Genomic DNA, 16,284 nt, shown 5'->3' on the forward strand with positions numbered 1-16,284 from the left:
TTTTCAGAGAGATCGTCCTTGGGGTACATATTATGCATTTTCCGGCTGTAAAATGTCCTGTGACAGTTGTATCAATGTTTTTTGAATAAAAAGATTGTACAATAAATAAACTCTTTTACTTATTATACGGACCCTACCTCACGGAGTTACCTCCCTTAGCGCATGCGCACCAACTGGGTAGGCTCCTAGACCCGTATCATCATTCCTTCTGCTGTCACGGCCCTGAACAGACGTTCGTTGTGATTACCTTTCATGAGCCGTACGGCGCTGTATTTTAAGATGTCTGAGACACCACCTGTATGTTTGGTTTTTATTTGTCTAACACAATAACAGTAAAGCCTTACAGTGGTTGTTTCATAATTGTGACTTTGTATAAGTACTATCGAAATACATAAACTTTCCCGTGGTTTCACGCAAGTTGCTCTGCCATGGCGGGAAGTTTAGCGTGCAGCGTGGTCGCATTATTGCGCTTTAAAACCAACTATTACTTCCGTGGTAACCTTCACGTATTTTTCAATGTTTTCTCACGTGTTTCTCTGCTTCTGGCCACAAGTTAACTAACATGTTTACGTGTTTGTTTCAGGCTTTTACCTGTTGTTCGGTCTGTGGGGAAGTATTCCCGGGCTGACAGTCACTCCCAATCGTGGCCTGTCTGGAGAAGACGGGCCATGTGGCTGATACATGTTCAATTTGTCTGGCCTTTTCCCGGGCACAGAAGAGGCGGGTGGCCGACACCCTGTTTTACCGCCGAGATCGCGGAGGCGGAGGGACCTGACGCAGGTTCCCCGTCAAAATCTAAACGGGCGCCCAAAAGGAAAAAAATCCCGTGGCCCTTCCCCCTCTCCTACCACTTCGAGTGGTTTTGACATGTCTCTAATGGAGTCGATGTTTCAGAAGCAGATGGACTCAATGAAGTCCTTCGTTCGGGAGTCGGTTGGAGGTCTCCGCCAGGAGTTCCTCGCCCACTCCGGACGGGGGGCGGAGAGTCCGGGGGTGGGATCGCCGGCCTCGGCTAGATCCCTCAGCCTTGAGGCGTCTGTCGATCCGTTGCCTCTGGCTTCGGATCCGGACGCCTCGGCTGCTCGAGAGGAGGTGCTCCCAGTCCCCTCTCGAGCTTGGCGCAGGCCGTTGAGTATTCCTGGTATTCCGGTCCCTGCGCACACCCGCCCCATGAGAGCGGAGGCACCAGTTCTGCCTGGCCTGCCTCCTGCGCGTCTGGACCGGGGTCCACCACGCGCCGGCTGGGCTGGCGATGGAGCAGTCGGTCTGTTCCTCCCTTCCTGTGGTGCCCAGCTAGGCAGTCCACCGGGTCGGGGTTAGGGTCCTCTTCACTGGGAGACCCAGCCTCTGACTCGGCTCGGACGCCGAGGCAATGGGAGCTCGGGAGGTCGAGGAGCATGACGGCAGCTTCCGTTTTGCTTCGGCCTTGCGGGAGGTCCGGCAGAGAATTGCCGAGGGCCTACCCCAGGCCGCGGTGCCTGCTGGTTGCGTGGACTCGACTGAGTTCCGCTTGCCTGGTGAGGCGTTTGCCCCTAGGCAACCCTCACAGACGCAGCTCCGCATTCTGCCATCGTTGGTCGCCGGGACGTGGTCGATCCCTCTTGTCTGGTACCCGAGTCAGGTTTGACTTACCTGAACTCGTCGTGGCTACCAGCTTGGGAGGATTCCCTGTTAAATCATTACCCGATCGTGGGCCAGTGTGTTTTCACTTCCGTGCGGCCCTGGGGAGGCTCGGCTTCCTCTCGAGCAGCTCCGGCTGCTCGGCAAGGCGCCTCACTCCACCTTTGCCCTGGCATCCCCTCGCGCACGCTGCCCGGACCCTACGAGGAGGTCTACCGGAACGCGATGCAGCAGGTGTGCGGTGGTGGTCCATGAGGCCTACCTCTCCTCGATACAAAGGTCGGCCCTGAGGCGGAGGGGCATGCTGGCGGCGATGTCGCCGCGATGTCGTGCTACTCCGTCAGCTGTCGGAAGTTCAGGCTCACCGCCGCGACTCTTTCGCGGTCTGCTGCGTCGGCGGTGATGTGCGCAGTCATGGGGATGCGCAGGCTGTGGCTGTCGGCGTCTCAGGTACTTTCGGCAGCAACACAGCAGACCTTGCTGGCTCTCCCTTTCCGTCTGGGAGCGACCCTCTTCCGGGCACAGCAGGTCATACGGGGAGGCTGCCGCTGCAGCTACCTCCTTCAAGGATTCTAAGGCCTTGTTGGAGCACCAGCGGTGTCTCAAGCCCCAGCTCCGTGCCACCTTCCGCCGCCCGGTGCAGCCTACACCGAGTCTGCGGCTGGCTGCCGCTTGGTAGGGTAGGCGGAGGAGTAGGTCCGCCAAGGGTAGGGGCAAGGAGCAGTCCTCGACTAGCTCCCAGCCTTTGCCCGGCGGGCGCGGGAGGTCTGCCCGACCTCCCGTTAACCCAACAGGCTGCCGCTCAAGCCGTGTGTCACACCCAGTCAGCTCGCTACTAGGGTCCACGCCGCGCTCCTACCCCATATCCCAGTGGGAGGCCGCTCTCTCTATTCCTGCCGGAATGGGAGAAGGCTACCAACAACGCTGGGTGCTGGCCACGGTCAGCATAGGCCATCTCCCACTGTGGAAGCGAGGTCCGCCCCGACTTCACCGCATAACGACGACTCCGTGCCCGTCATGCCAAGCCAGGGCGGACATATTGCGCGGCGAAGTTCAGGCTCTGCTGGACAAGTCCGCAATCGGCGCGCATTCCACCGGAGAGGAACAGGCGGATTTTACTCCACGTACTTCCTCGTCGAAGAAAGACGGGCGGGTTCCGTCCGATTCTCAACCTCAAGGGGTTGAATCGCATGCTCGAAGTACCATCCTTCAAGATGGAGACACTGCGCTCGGTGATCTCATCTGTTCAGCCCGGCGATTGGCTCACGCCAATCGACCTAAAGGATCGCGATATCTGCATGTACCCATACATCCCTCGTTCAAGCAGTACCTCCGGTTCTCTTCACGACGGGATGTATTACCAATTCAGGGTGCTCCCCTTCGCATATCGACTGCCCCAAGGGTGTTCACCAAGCTCATGTTAGTCCCAGCTACCCTAGCTCGCTTTCGCAAGGAAGGCGTTGTTACCCTTACCTAGGCGACTGGTTGCTCGGAGCACTAACACAGCCAGCCAGTCAAGATGCTACTCACACAGTGATAGACATTCTAACTTCGACTGGGGTGGATCATCAACCTCAAGAAATCCGACCTGGTACCCACCCAGGACTTGGTTTTTCTTGGAGCGATTCCAAACGAACAAGGATCTCGTTTCCTTTGTCGCCCGACCCGGGTCACCAGAGTTAGGAGATGGTATCTTCATTCCTCTCCCCAGCCCCAGGCACCAGCACGGACTTGGCTCCGTCTACTGGGCCATATGGCGGCGACGATCTCTGTAGTGTGGCGGGCGCGGTTGAGGATCGCCCCATACAGCAAGCTTTGGCTGGGCTGTGGACTCACACGGAGGATCTGGAGCGCAGTCTCACAGTCCCCGAAAGTGGTTGACACCTCACCTTCAGTGGTGGACAAATGTCGGGAATCTCACCAGGGGTTCCCCTTGGAAATCCCGGCGCCAGCTCTCACAGTTCAGACCGATCGTCCCTCACGGGCTGGGGGCGTTCTGGGCAGTCTGTCGGCTTCCGGACTCTGGTCGAAGCGAAGCTCACCTTCACATCAACGTGTTGGAGCTGAGAGCTGTGCGGTTGGTATTGGCGCTTCAGAGAGCATGTCCGTGGCCAGGTAGTCCGTCTTCAGTTAGACAACCAGACGGCCATGTCGTACATCCTGAAGCAGGGAGGCATCGGTGTCCCCAGCGCTCCTCCGGGCGTGGGACTTTCTCCTCTGGAGCGACCAGTACGATTGTCAGGTACTCCCTGTTTATCTCCGGGGCTGGAGAACGTCGCGAGCAGATGCGCTCTCGCCGGATCCTGGCCCCGCGACAAGTGGATGCTCGACAGGCAGATATTCACAGTAATCTCCCCAGTTGTGCGGGTCGTTCGAGGTGGATCTGTTTTTGCGTCCGGCGGGACGCATCAGACACCCGATGTTCTGCTCTCGGATACCGGACCAGAAGGCGTTGGCTGCCGGCGCCTTCCTGCTGGATTGGACGGGCAAAGTGCTCTGGGCGTTCCGCCGTTACCACTCATTCCCCGTGTCCTTTCACAGCTGTCCACCCAGCCAGCTCGGCTACTTGTGCTACTGGCACGCTTTGGCCGTCACAGAGCTGGTTTCGGTAATTTCAGGTTTCTGGCTCAGCCTCCTGTTCTATTACCTTTGCGACCGGACATTCTCACTCAGAAGCGGGCCCACCCAAATCCACGGATTCAGTGGGTGGCTTGGCCTCTGTCAGGTCTAACCTCGAGGCACGCTGGAATTCCTGCAGCAGTTGCAGACACAATTCTGGCTTCGGTAGGGATTCGACAAACGTTCAGTATGAGGATAGGTGGTCCCGCTATGCGCGCTGGTGTTCAGATAGGGGCATTGCAGATCCCTTTTCTGCGGATTTAGTCCGAGTATTGGAGTTTTTGCAAGCTCGTTTGGAAGAAGGCCTGGCGGCTTCGACCATTCGCTGGCTACTCCACCGCTATTTCCACTTTTCACACCCCTGTCGATGGTGCTCTTCTGGGCAGCACCCTCTCGTCTGGCATACAGCTAGCTGGCGCGGAACGGATTCGACCTGCTCTCAGGCGAACCAGTCCACCTTGGGATTTGTCGATCGTGCTCGATTGGCTGTCCGGTCCCACTTTCTCACACCTATCGGCTATTTCCATTCAGTTGTTGACCTGGAAAGCTGTGTTTCTGGTGGCGGTAACATCTGGTCGAAGAGTCGGCGATATACATGCTATGTCGTCCGACCCGGCGCTGACTGTGTTTCACACGGATCGTGTCAGCATTCGCCTCCCAGATACTTACCGACCGAAGGTCGTCGATCACGCTTTCCATGTGACAGCTCCTATCGAACTTCCTACTCTTTACCCAGCCTTCCACATCGGGGACCACTCCACGAGCACTCACCCGTTGGATGTCCGTAAGACGCCAAAGTCTATATCAAACTAACGCAGGGGATCCGTATCGGTACCCAGCTGTTCTGTTGTTACGGTGGCGGAAGGCTGGTCTGCCAGCGAAAGCAAGCAAACTTTGTCTCGCTGGCTTTGTTTCGTGTATTTGTGCCGCTTATCAGGCTAAGGGCAAGCCTCCCCTGAGGGGTTGAAGGCTCACTCGGTCAGGGCAGTAGCCGCATCAAAGCTTTTGCAGCCGCACTCCCCATTGAAGAGATCTGCTCTGCCGCTATTTGGAGCCGGCCAAGCACTTTTATACGCCATTATCAGCTCGATACACATTCACGCTAATCGTCGCGAGCTTTGGTCGTACCGTGCTTTCCAGTGGACAGTGTCCTGCCACCCTGACCAAGTGAGTCTTGGTTTATTGGTTTGTGTTGACGCTGCTGTACAATGATTCCATTATTGACATGTCTGCTACGAGCACTCAGAGAACCTGTACCCCCTTCGATTCTCTAAGGAGTTACGATATCGTTAGTGAGTGGTATTTTGTTTTCCCCACGGTGCTCTCACGAAGAAGCCACTTAGTGGGTCGGATTTCACTGACATTAAGCGACTCGTGCAATGTCTCATTATGCTAGAGGTCGATCTTTGAGCACAAATCCTCCCTGTCAGTTCCCCTCCCATAATGCCTCTCGGAAGCTAAACTGGGTCGAAAGTGACAGGTGAGTGTTATGGCGTCTGTTCAATTTTTCCATGATACGATCGCTATATTTTGTGTGTGCTTGGACAGAATTCCCTCCTCCCTGGCCTCCGGTCTTTGGGAGTCTGTGTTTATGCATAATATGTACCCCAAGGATCGATCTCTCTGAAAAGAATTTTCCAAACCTGCAGAGGTTTTCAATTCTTTGAAGAGAGTCGTCCTGGGGTAGACCCACCCCACCTCCCCGCAATTCTGTTCACTGATGAGAATTCAGCAGAAGGAATGATGATACGGGTCTAGGAGCCTACCCAGTTGGTGCGCATGCGTTAAGGGAGGTAACTCCGTGAGGTAGGGTCCGTATAATAAGTAAAAGAGTTTATTTATTGTACAATCTTTTTATTCAAAAAACATTGATACAACTGTCACAGGACATTTTACAGCCGGAAAATGCATAATATGTACCCCAAGGACGACTCTCTTCAAAGAATTGAAAACCTCTGCAGGTTTGGAAAATTTTCTCCTCCATCATAGGCAGACTATCTCGAGCCTCGTTTGCTTGGCGTCCTCGCATCCTTCGACTACCAGCTGGTCAACCCCAACACTCCCATGGAGGACAAGCAGCTGGTGAGAAGTATCTCAGTAGTTCATTCCCCATCTTACAGTGTTACATGTCAGTACTTGTTGGAATTCTGGGTTAGCTCCCCTGTCATATGTGCTTGTAAGAGGTGACATGTATGTGGTTTGGCTTGGTGAATATACAGGATGTACATGATTACTGCATTCTCATCATTACTTGCTTCTCATCATACCCTGATGTTGTTGGACTTGGCTCAGTCGAATCACTGCTTTGTCAGGTCCAACTTTAATATTTTAAGTGTTCTGTGATTTTGTATGAATAGTGAGGACTGCAGTGTAACTCTTCAAATGAACAATGAAAGCAAAGAAAAAAGTAATTTGCAGGGACATTGGAAAAATTAAGCAAGATTTTATGACTCAACTTCTTATTTATCTATCGATTTGCAGATATATCTTTTTTAAAAGATATTCTTTAAAATACTGTCAAATAACTGTCATGCTCATCAGGGTATGAAACTCCCAAACAACTCAGCCAGACCACAGGGCTGGTTAGATGTAAAATTTGCCAGTCCTGACCAAAACTTACCTGCCCACAAAATATCTTCATATACATGTCTAAATTTTAACCCGACCGTCGGGCAGGTGAATTTTGAAAATCTGGCAGGCTGTGTTGAAAATGAACTGTCCCGGGCAGCCGGGCAGGCAGATATTTCGAATGCTGATGCTCATCAACAGACATTATTGTCCTAATATCAAAGGTTAAAAGCTTTACATTTATTTCTGTTATTATATTTGTCTGTTCGTTATCTTGGCACATGGGCCTAGAAAATGGAGACAGAAAGATATGAGCCTTTGCTAAAATGATCCTGCTTACTGTCTGTTTCCCAGGCCATGGAGAGTCTGATCGCCATTATCCAGCTGATGGGGTCCAAGCACATCAGCTCCATCAGACACAAAGTGATGAACACACTCAGGTATGGTGCCAAGCATCTCCTCCTTCCAGAATCGCCGCCATATAGCGGGAATATGCTGTATGCAGCTTTAACACAAATATTTTTTGTTGATTATGAACTTCATATAGCCACTTTCAAGTTTAATTGATTGGCAAATAGTTGCTTCCATCAGAGAATATGCAAATCCCTGATCAAGTAAAGATCATTACACAGATGCTGTGAATAAGTTTGCAATATGTTTGAAGCTTTAACAAAATCTGATGTTGTTCATAATTGAATTAAGAATGTTAATTGGCTTATTCATGAAATTAATGGAAATATCTGGAATATGCAGATGTATTTGTACTGTTTCAGACTTGGTCGACAATTTGTGGAGATATCGTGTCGTGCCTGGAATGGCTTTGTTAGAAGGTAAGTAGTGTCGGCCTTAAACAAATTACAATTGTGGGTGAAGTATCCTCTGTGAAAGTAGAGTTGGGTTCATGAGATGTAACTTTATCTTAGCAGCGTTTAAAATACCTGCCTGCCCTACCGCCCGGGACGGGTTATTTTCAGCACGGACTGCCAGATTCTCAAATTCACCTACCCGACGGTCGGGTTAAAATTTAGACATGTATATGAAGATATTCATCATATTTCAGGATATTAAATCATTATTAATTCACTCGTGAAAATAAATGATGCATTCCAATTGGATGATAAACTACGTCGCTTGTCAACCCTAAATTATTTGCGGGCAGGTAATTCTTTTTCAGAGAGATCGTCCTTGGGGTACATATTATGCATTTTCCGGCTGTAAAATGTCCTGTGACAGTTGTATCAATGTTTTTTGAATAAAAAGATTGAACAATAAATAAACTCTTTTATTTATTATACGGCCCCTACCTCACGGAGTTACCTCCCTTAGCGCATGCGTACCAACTGGGTAGGCTCCTAGACCCGTATCATCATTCCTTCTGCTGTCACGGCCCTGAACAGACGTTCGTTGTGATTCCCTTTCATGAGCCGTACGGCGCTGTATTTTAAGATGTCTGAGACACCACCTGTATGTTTGGTTTTTATTTGTCTAAAACAATAACAGTAAAGCCTTACAGTGGTTGTTTCATAATTGTGACTTTGTATAAGTACTATCAAAATCACGCCAAACTTTCCCGTGGTTTACGCATAAGTTTGCTCTGCCATGGCGGGAAGTTTAGCGTGCAGCGTGGTGCATAATATTGCGTTTTAAAACCAACTATTACTTTCGTGGTAACCTTCACGTATTTTTTCAATGTTTTCACTACGTGTTTCTCTGCTTCTGGCCACAAGTTAACTAACATGTTTACGTGTTTGTTTCAGGTTTTACCTGTTGTTCGGTCTGTGGGGAAGTATTCCCGGGCTGACAGTCACTCCCAATCGTGGCCTGTCTGGAGAAGACGGGCCATGTGGCTGATACATGTTCAATTTGTCTGGCCTTTTCCCCGGGCACAGAAGAGGCGGGCGGCCGACACCCTGTTTTACCGCTTGAGATGCGTGGAGGCGGAGGGACCTGGCCGCGAGGTTCCCCGCCAAAATCTAAACGGGCGTCCAAAAAGGAAAAAAATCCCGTGGCCTTCCCTCTCCTACCACTTCAGTGGTTTTGACATGTCTCTAATGGAGTCGATGTTTCAGAAGCAGATGGACTCAATGAAGTCCTTCGCTTAGGAGTCGGTTGGAGGTCTCCGCCAGGAGTTCCTCGCCCACTCGGACGGGGGCTGGAGAGTCTGGGGTGGGATCGCCGACCCGGTTAGATCCCTCAGCCTTGAAGGCGTCTGTCGATCCGTTGCCTCTGGCTTCGAATCCGGACGCCTCGGCTGCTCGGGAGAGGAGGTGCTCCCAGTCCCCTCTCTCGAGCTTGCGCTTGGGCCGCTGAGTATTCCTGGTATTCCGTCCCGCGCGCACCCGCCCCTATGAGAAGCGGAGGCACCAGTTCTGCCTGGCCTGCCTCCAGCGTCCTCGGACCGGGTCCACGACGCCCGGCTGGCGCTGGCGTGGAGCAGTCGGTCTGTTCCTCCTTCCTGTGGTGCCCAAGCTAGGGCAGTCCACCGGGTCGGGTTAGGGTCCTCTTACGGAGGGACCCAGCCTCTGACTCGGGCTCGGACGCCGAGGCAATGGAGCTTGGGGAGGTCGAGGAGCATGACGGCTTCGTTTTGCTTCGACCTTTCGGCGGGAGGTCCGGCAGAGAATTGCCGAGGCCTACCCCAGGCCGCGGTGCCTGCTGGTAGCGTGGACTCGACTGAGTTCCGCTTGCCTGGCGAAGGCGTTTGCCCCTAGGCAACCCTCACAGACGCAGCTCCAGATTCTGCCATCGTTGGTCGGCGGGCGTGGTCGATCCCCTCTTGTCTGGTACCCGAGTCAGGTTTGACTTACCTGAACTCGTCTTGGCGCTACCAGCTTGGGAGGATTCCCTGTTCGTCGTATCCGATCGTTGGACGAGTGTGTTTTCACTTCCGTCGCCCTGGGGAGGCTCGGCTTCCTCCGAGCAGCTCCGCTGCTTTCGGCAAGGCGCCTCACTCCACCTTTGCCCTCGCTGGATCCCCTCGCGCACGCGTGCAGGACCTACGGAGGAGGTCTACGGGAACGCTGATGCAGCAGGTGCGGGTGGTGGTCCATGAGGCCTACAGAGGGTCGGCCCTGGTGCGGAGGGGCATGCTGGCGGCGATGTCGCCGCGATGTCGCGGCTACTCCGTCAGCTGTCGGAAGTTCAGGCTCACCCGGCGGCGACTCTTTGCGGTCTGCTGCCGTCGGCGGTGATGTGCGCAGTCATGGGGATGCGCAGGCTGTGGCTGTCGACGTCTAGGTACTTTCGGCAGCAACACAGCAGACCTTGCTGGCTCTCCCTTTCCGTCTGGGAGCGACCCTCTTTCCCGGGCACAGCAGGTCATACGGAGGCTGCCGCTGCAGCTACCTCCTTCAAGGATTCTAAGGCCTTGTTGGAGCACCGCTGGTGTGGCATCGCGCCCAGCGCTCCCGTGCCACCTTCCTCCGCCGGGTGCAGCCTACACCCGAAGTCTGCCGGCTGGCCGCCGCTTGGTAGGGGTAGGCGGAGGAGTAGGTCCGCCAAGGGTAGGGGCAAGAGCAGTCCTCGACTAGCTCCCAGCCTTTTCAGCGAGCGGGGAGGTCTGCCCCGACCTCCCGTTAACCCAACAGGCTGCGCTCAAGCCGTGTGTCACACCCAGTCAGCTCGCTACTAGGGTCCACGCGCAGCGCTCCTACCCCATATCCCAGTGGGAGGCCGCCTCTCTATTCCTGCGGAATGGGAGAAGGCTACCAACAACGCTTGGGTGCTGGCCCACGGTCAGCATAGGCCATCTCCCACTGTGGAAGCGAGGTCCGCCCGACTTCACCGGCATACGTCGCACTCCGGTGCCGTCATGTCAAGCCAGGGCGGACATATTGCGCGACGAAGTTCAGGCTCTGCTGGACAAGTCCGCAATCGGCGCATTCCACCGGGAGAGGAACAGGACGGGATTTTACTCCACGTACTTCCTCGTCTCGAAGAAAGACGGCATGGTTCCGTCCGATTCTCAACCTCAAGGGGTTGAATCACATGCTCGAAGTACCATCCTTCAAGATGGAGACACTGCGCTTCGGTGATCTCATCTGTTCAGCCGGCGATTGGCTCACGTCAATCGACCCAAAGGATCGCGTATCTGCATGTGCCCATACATCCCTCGTTCAAGCAGTACCTCGGTTCTCTTTGACGGGATGTATTACCAATTCAGGGTGCTCCCCTTCGCATATCGACTGCCCCAAGGGTGTTCACCAAGCTCATGTTAGTCCCAGCTACCCTAGCTCGCTCGCAAGGAAGGCGTTGTTACCCTTACCTAGACGACTGGTTGCTCGGAGCACTAACACAGCCAGCGAAGTCAAGATGCTACTCACACAGTGATAGACATTCTAACTTCGACTGGGGTGGATCATCAACCTCAAGAAATCGACCTGGTACCCACCCAGGACTTGGTTTTTCTTGGAGCGCGATTCCAAACGAACAAGGATCTCGTTTCCTTGTCGCCCGACCGGGTCACCAGAGTTCAAGATGCTACTCACACAGTGATAGACATTCTAACTCGACTGGGGTGGATCATCAACCTCAAGAAATCCGACCTGGTACCCACCCAGGACTTGGTTTTCTTGGGCGCGATTCAAGCGTAACAAGGATCTCGTTTCCTTATTAAGCCCGACCGGGTCACCAGAGTTCGGGAGATGGTATCTTCATTCCTCTCCAGCCCCAGGCACCAGCACGGACTTGGCTCCGTCTACTGGGCCATATGGCGGCTAACGATCTCTGTAGTGTGGTGGCGGTTGAGGATGCGCCCCATACAGCAAGCTTTGGCTCGGCTGTGGACTCACCACGGAGGATCTGGGCGCGAGTCTCACAGTCCCCAGTGGTTGACACCTCACCTTCAGTGGTGGACAAATGTCGGGAATCTCACCAGGGGTTCCCTTGGAAATCCCGACGCCAGCTCTCACAGTTCAGACGAATCGTCCCTCACGGGCTGGGGCGTCCTGGGCAGTCTGTCGGCTTCGGACTCTGGTCGAAGCGAAGCTCTGCTTCACATCAGCGTGTTGGAGCTGAGAGCTGTGCGGTTGGTATTCGGCTTCAGAGAGCATGTCCGTGGCCAGGTAGTCCGTCTTCAGTTAGACAACCAGGCGGCCATGTCATTGCATCCTGAAGCAGGGAGGCACGGTGTCCCCAGCGCTCCTCCGAACGTGGGACTTTCTCCTCTGGGCGACCAGTACGATTGTCAGGTACTCCCTGTTTATCTCGGGGCTGGAGAGCGTCGCGAGCAGATGCGGCTCTCGCCCGGATCCTGGCCCTTACGCAGTGGATGCTTTCGACAGGCAGATATTCACAGTAATCTCCCAGTTGTGCGGGTCGATTCGAGGTGGATCTGTTTGCGGGGCGCATCAGACACCGATGTTCTGCTCTGGATACCGGACCAGAGGCGTTGGCTGCCCGACGCCTTCCTGCTGGATTAGACGGGCAAAGTGCTCTGGGCGTTCCCGCCATTACCACTCATTCCCCGTGTCCTTTCACAGCTGTCCACCCAGCCAGCTCGGCTACTTGTGCTACTGGCACCGCTTTGGCCGCGTCACAGAGCTGGTTTCGGTAATTCTCAGGTTTCTGGCTCAGCCTCCTGTTCTATTACCTTTGCGACCGGACATTCTCACTCCAGAACGGAGCCCACCCAAATCCACGGATTCAGTGGGTGGCTTGGCCTCTGTCAGGTCTAACCTCGAGGCACGCTGGAATTCCTGCAGCAGTTGCAGACACAATTCTGGCTTCAGAAGGGATTCGACAAACGCTCAGTATGCGAGGATAGGTGGTCCCGCTTATGCGCCGCTGGTGTTCAGATAAGGGGATTGCAGATCCCTTTTCTGGGCGGATTTAGTCCGAGTATTGGAGTTTTGCAAGCTCGTTTGGAAGAAGGCCTGGCGGCTTCGACCATTCGCTGACTACTCCACCGCTATTTCCACTTTTCACACCCCTGTCGATGGTGCTCTTCTGGGGCAGCACCCTCTCTCGTACAGCGCTTTCTAGCTGGCGCGGAACGGATTCGACCTGCTCTCAGGCGAACCAGTCCACCTTTGGGATTTGTCGATCATGCTCGATTGGCTGTCCGTCCCACTTTCTCACACCTATCGCTATTTCCATTCAGTTGTTGACCTGGAAAGCTGTGTTTCTGGTGGCGGTAACATCTGGTCAAGAGTCGGCGATATACATGCTATGTCGTCCGACCCGGGCGCTGACTGTGTTTCACACGGATCGTGGTCAGCATTAAGCCTCCCAGATACTTTACCGACCGAAGGTCGATCACGCTTTCCATGTGACAGCTCCTATCGAACTTCCTACTCTTACCCAGCCTTCCACATCGGGGACCACTCCACGAAAGCACTCACCCGCTGGATGTCCGTAAGACGCCAAAGTTCATATCAAACTTAACGCAGGGGATCCAGACGGGTACCCAGCTGTTCTGTTGTTACGGTGGCGGAAGAAGCTGGTCTGCCAGCGAAAGCAAGCAAACTTTGTCTCTCGCTGGCTTGTTTCGCGGTATTTGTGCCGCTTATCAGGCTAAGGGCAAGCCTCCCCTGAGGGGTTGAAGGCTCACTCGGTCAGGGCAGTAGCGCGATCAAAGTTTTCTTTGCAGCGCACTCCCCATTGAAGAGATCTGCTCTGCCGCTATTTGGAGCCGCCAAGCACTTTTATATCGCCATTATCAGCTCGATACACATTCACGCAATCGCGGCGAAGCTTTGGTCGCATCGTTTTCCAGTGGACAGTGTCCTGCCACCCTGACCAAGTGAGTCTTGGTTTATTGGTTTGTGTTGACGCTTACTGTACAATGATTCCATTATTGACATGTCTGCTACGAAAGCACTCAGAGAACCTGTACCCCTTCGATTCTCTAAGGAGTTACGATATCGCTAGTGAGTGGTATTTTGTTTTCCCCACGGTGCTCTCAACGAAGAAGCCACTTAGTGGGTCGGATTTCACTGACATTCGCACTACGTGCAATGTCTCATTATGCTAGAGGTCGCCTTTGAGCACAAATCCTCCCTGTCAGTTCCCTCCCATAATGCCTCTCAAGGAAGCTAAACTGGGTCGAGTGACAGGTGAGTGTTATGGCGCCTGTTCAATTTTTTTCCATGATAATGATCGCTATATTTTGTGTGTGCTTGGACAGAATTCCCTCCTCCCTGGCCTCCGGTCTTTGGGAGTCTGTGTTTATGCATAATATGTATTCCAAGGACGATCTCTCTGAAAAGAATTTTCCAAACCTGCAGAGGTTTTCAACCCTTTGAAGAGAGTCGCCCTTGGGGTAGGGCCCACCCACCTCCCCGCAATTCTGTTCACTGATGAGAATTCAGCAGAAGGAATGATGATAATGGTCTAGGAGCCTACCCAGTTGGTGCGCATGCTTAAGGGAGGTAACTCCGAGGTAGGGTCCAGATAATAAATAAAAGAGTTTGTACAATCTTTTATTGTACAATCTTTGGGACATTATTCGAGGAAAAAAAACATTGATACAACTGTCACAGCAGGTTTGGACATTTTACAGCCGAAAATGCATAATATGTACCCCAAGGATCGTAGTAGTTTCTCTTCAAAGAATTGAAAACCTCTGCAGGTTTGGAAAACTTTAAATTTTTCAGATTGTGGTATGTCTGTTTGAACATTTCAGCCTAGAGTTGCCCCTCCTGGGGACGATGCTGTCTCAGATTGTGGCGACACTGCTGCCGTTCCTGCACGACCTTCCAAAACAAGTGGCAGATATATTCACATACATGATTGTGGAAAACAGGCATGTTCTGTTTTCAATAAATCTTTATAATGGTGACAGCATGTTTTTCTCTGCTTTGTAAAAAAGTATGACAGGGAAAATATGTGTTAGCTTTGAAAAGAAAAAATGTTCTAAATGCATGTCTGTTGCCATATTCTCAGAACAAGCTGTTCAAATGTTTAGGTATTGAGATGGTTTCAATAATAGTTAGTAGGCAATTATGCAACCCTTCTCCACTTCTGATATCTGCATTAAACCAAAGAAAACAAGAACTGTCATATAATGTGTTGGTCTTGAAGATTTAGGGTTCTCAAAAAGAAATGCTTACAATTTGTCTAGAAGTTGGTCAGGTAGCACATATTAGTGAGTGAGTTTAGTTTTACGCTGCACTCAGCAATATTGCAGCTATATGGCAGCAGTCTGTAAATAATCGAGTCTGGACCAGACATTCCAGTGATCAACAGAATGAGCATCGATCTTCGCAATTGGGATACGATGACGTGTCAACCATGTCAGTGAGCCTAACCACCCGATCCCTTAAGTCGCCTCTTACGACAAGCATGGGTTAATAAAGACCAGTTCTAGCCCGGATCTATGTTAATTCGCTAACATCAAGTCACTTAATATGGTAAGTATGAGGTATGAGAATGAACAGTAAACTATTGTGATGCAACAGCGTGTGACCATGTTGTTCTTGCTGCAGGTCCGCCCTCCACCACCACTTCCACGAGGTGTACTTCCTGCCAGACATTCCCGAGTTGAGTGATGCTAATGCAGTACTGAAACAGTATGCTGATGGACCCTCGAGGTGAGCTGTTATAGTGGGCGTTATTTTAATATAAGAAATATCAATCCATAGAATTGATAAAGAAATATGATAGATTATACAATAGCTATTTGAAATATCTGTTTGATGTAACAGATAACATGAATTGCAAATCATACTCATCGGAGCAAGTTTGAAGTTTTGAAATCTTTTGACCGTCTCTTTTTCCAAATTCCTAAAATGATTGATAGATTATTCATATGAATGATATGAAATTTAAGAGGTTTCATTGTCTTCTCTTTCTGGGAAAAATAACACTACATCTATCTGCATGTGTCATATCACAGCCAACTAATGACCTGGGCCCTTATTCTCGAAAAGTTCGTAGCACTAAGAATTCTTAACTTTGATCGTAGCCAATGTGTTAAGAATGGGCTCAAGAAGTTCGTAGGGCTATGAATGTTTCAAGAATAGCTAGCTTGGTTATTGTCACATTGTAGTCAATCCGACCTGGGAACACAGCTGGCCCACTCAGTACAGGGCATCAAACATGAGAATATAGATGTGAGGAGACGAGCCCTTTCAAAACTTAGAAAACTCCTGCGAGAAGACAAGGTAAGTCAGTGATTAGCTTATATGATTGGTCAAAAAGTTGAGCTCAAACTTTTGGTTTATTATGCATTTGTGAACATGGCATTTGGATCAACATTGGTGACCACAAAAAACAGATCAGCAGGGATAAATCTACCCCCGCGTCCCGCGTCTCTGACGCAATAAATTCTGACAGGACTCACATGTTTTTTACATGTGCGTCCCCTTGGACGCAAGCTTTTGATGAAACACTAATGTTTATTTTTGTGGAGAGGCAATATCAAAGTATACAAAACTACTAACCTAGTTTTACACTCTATAAATAGACACAAACAAGCTAAGGGAGGTAAGCGATATGCAAATGAGGTTTATCAAGACAATCTGATTGGTCAATGAA

At 51.7% G+C, this 16,284-nt stretch overlaps 1 protein-coding gene across 1 annotated transcript in view; it reads left to right on the forward strand.

Annotated features, from left to right (window-relative positions):
- The window catches only part of LOC124289838 (serine/threonine-protein kinase ATR-like), a 65,749-nt gene that overhangs the window by 10,966 nt on the left and 38,499 nt on the right, over positions 1–16,284 (forward strand). The window contains 6 exon segments of the mRNA XM_046726517.1: positions 6,229–6,321; positions 7,162–7,247; positions 7,581–7,637; positions 14,432–14,551; positions 15,234–15,338; positions 15,797–15,911. Coding sequence (XP_046582473.1) covers positions 6,229–6,321; positions 7,162–7,247; positions 7,581–7,637; positions 14,432–14,551; positions 15,234–15,338; positions 15,797–15,911 — 576 coding nt within the window.

This window comes from Haliotis rubra, unplaced genomic scaffold (genome assembly GCF_003918875.1).
Source record: "Haliotis rubra isolate DU_JTF1 unplaced genomic scaffold, ASM391887v1 Scf112, whole genome shotgun sequence".
Classification (NCBI taxonomy): domain Eukaryota; kingdom Metazoa; phylum Mollusca; class Gastropoda; order Lepetellida; family Haliotidae; genus Haliotis; species Haliotis rubra.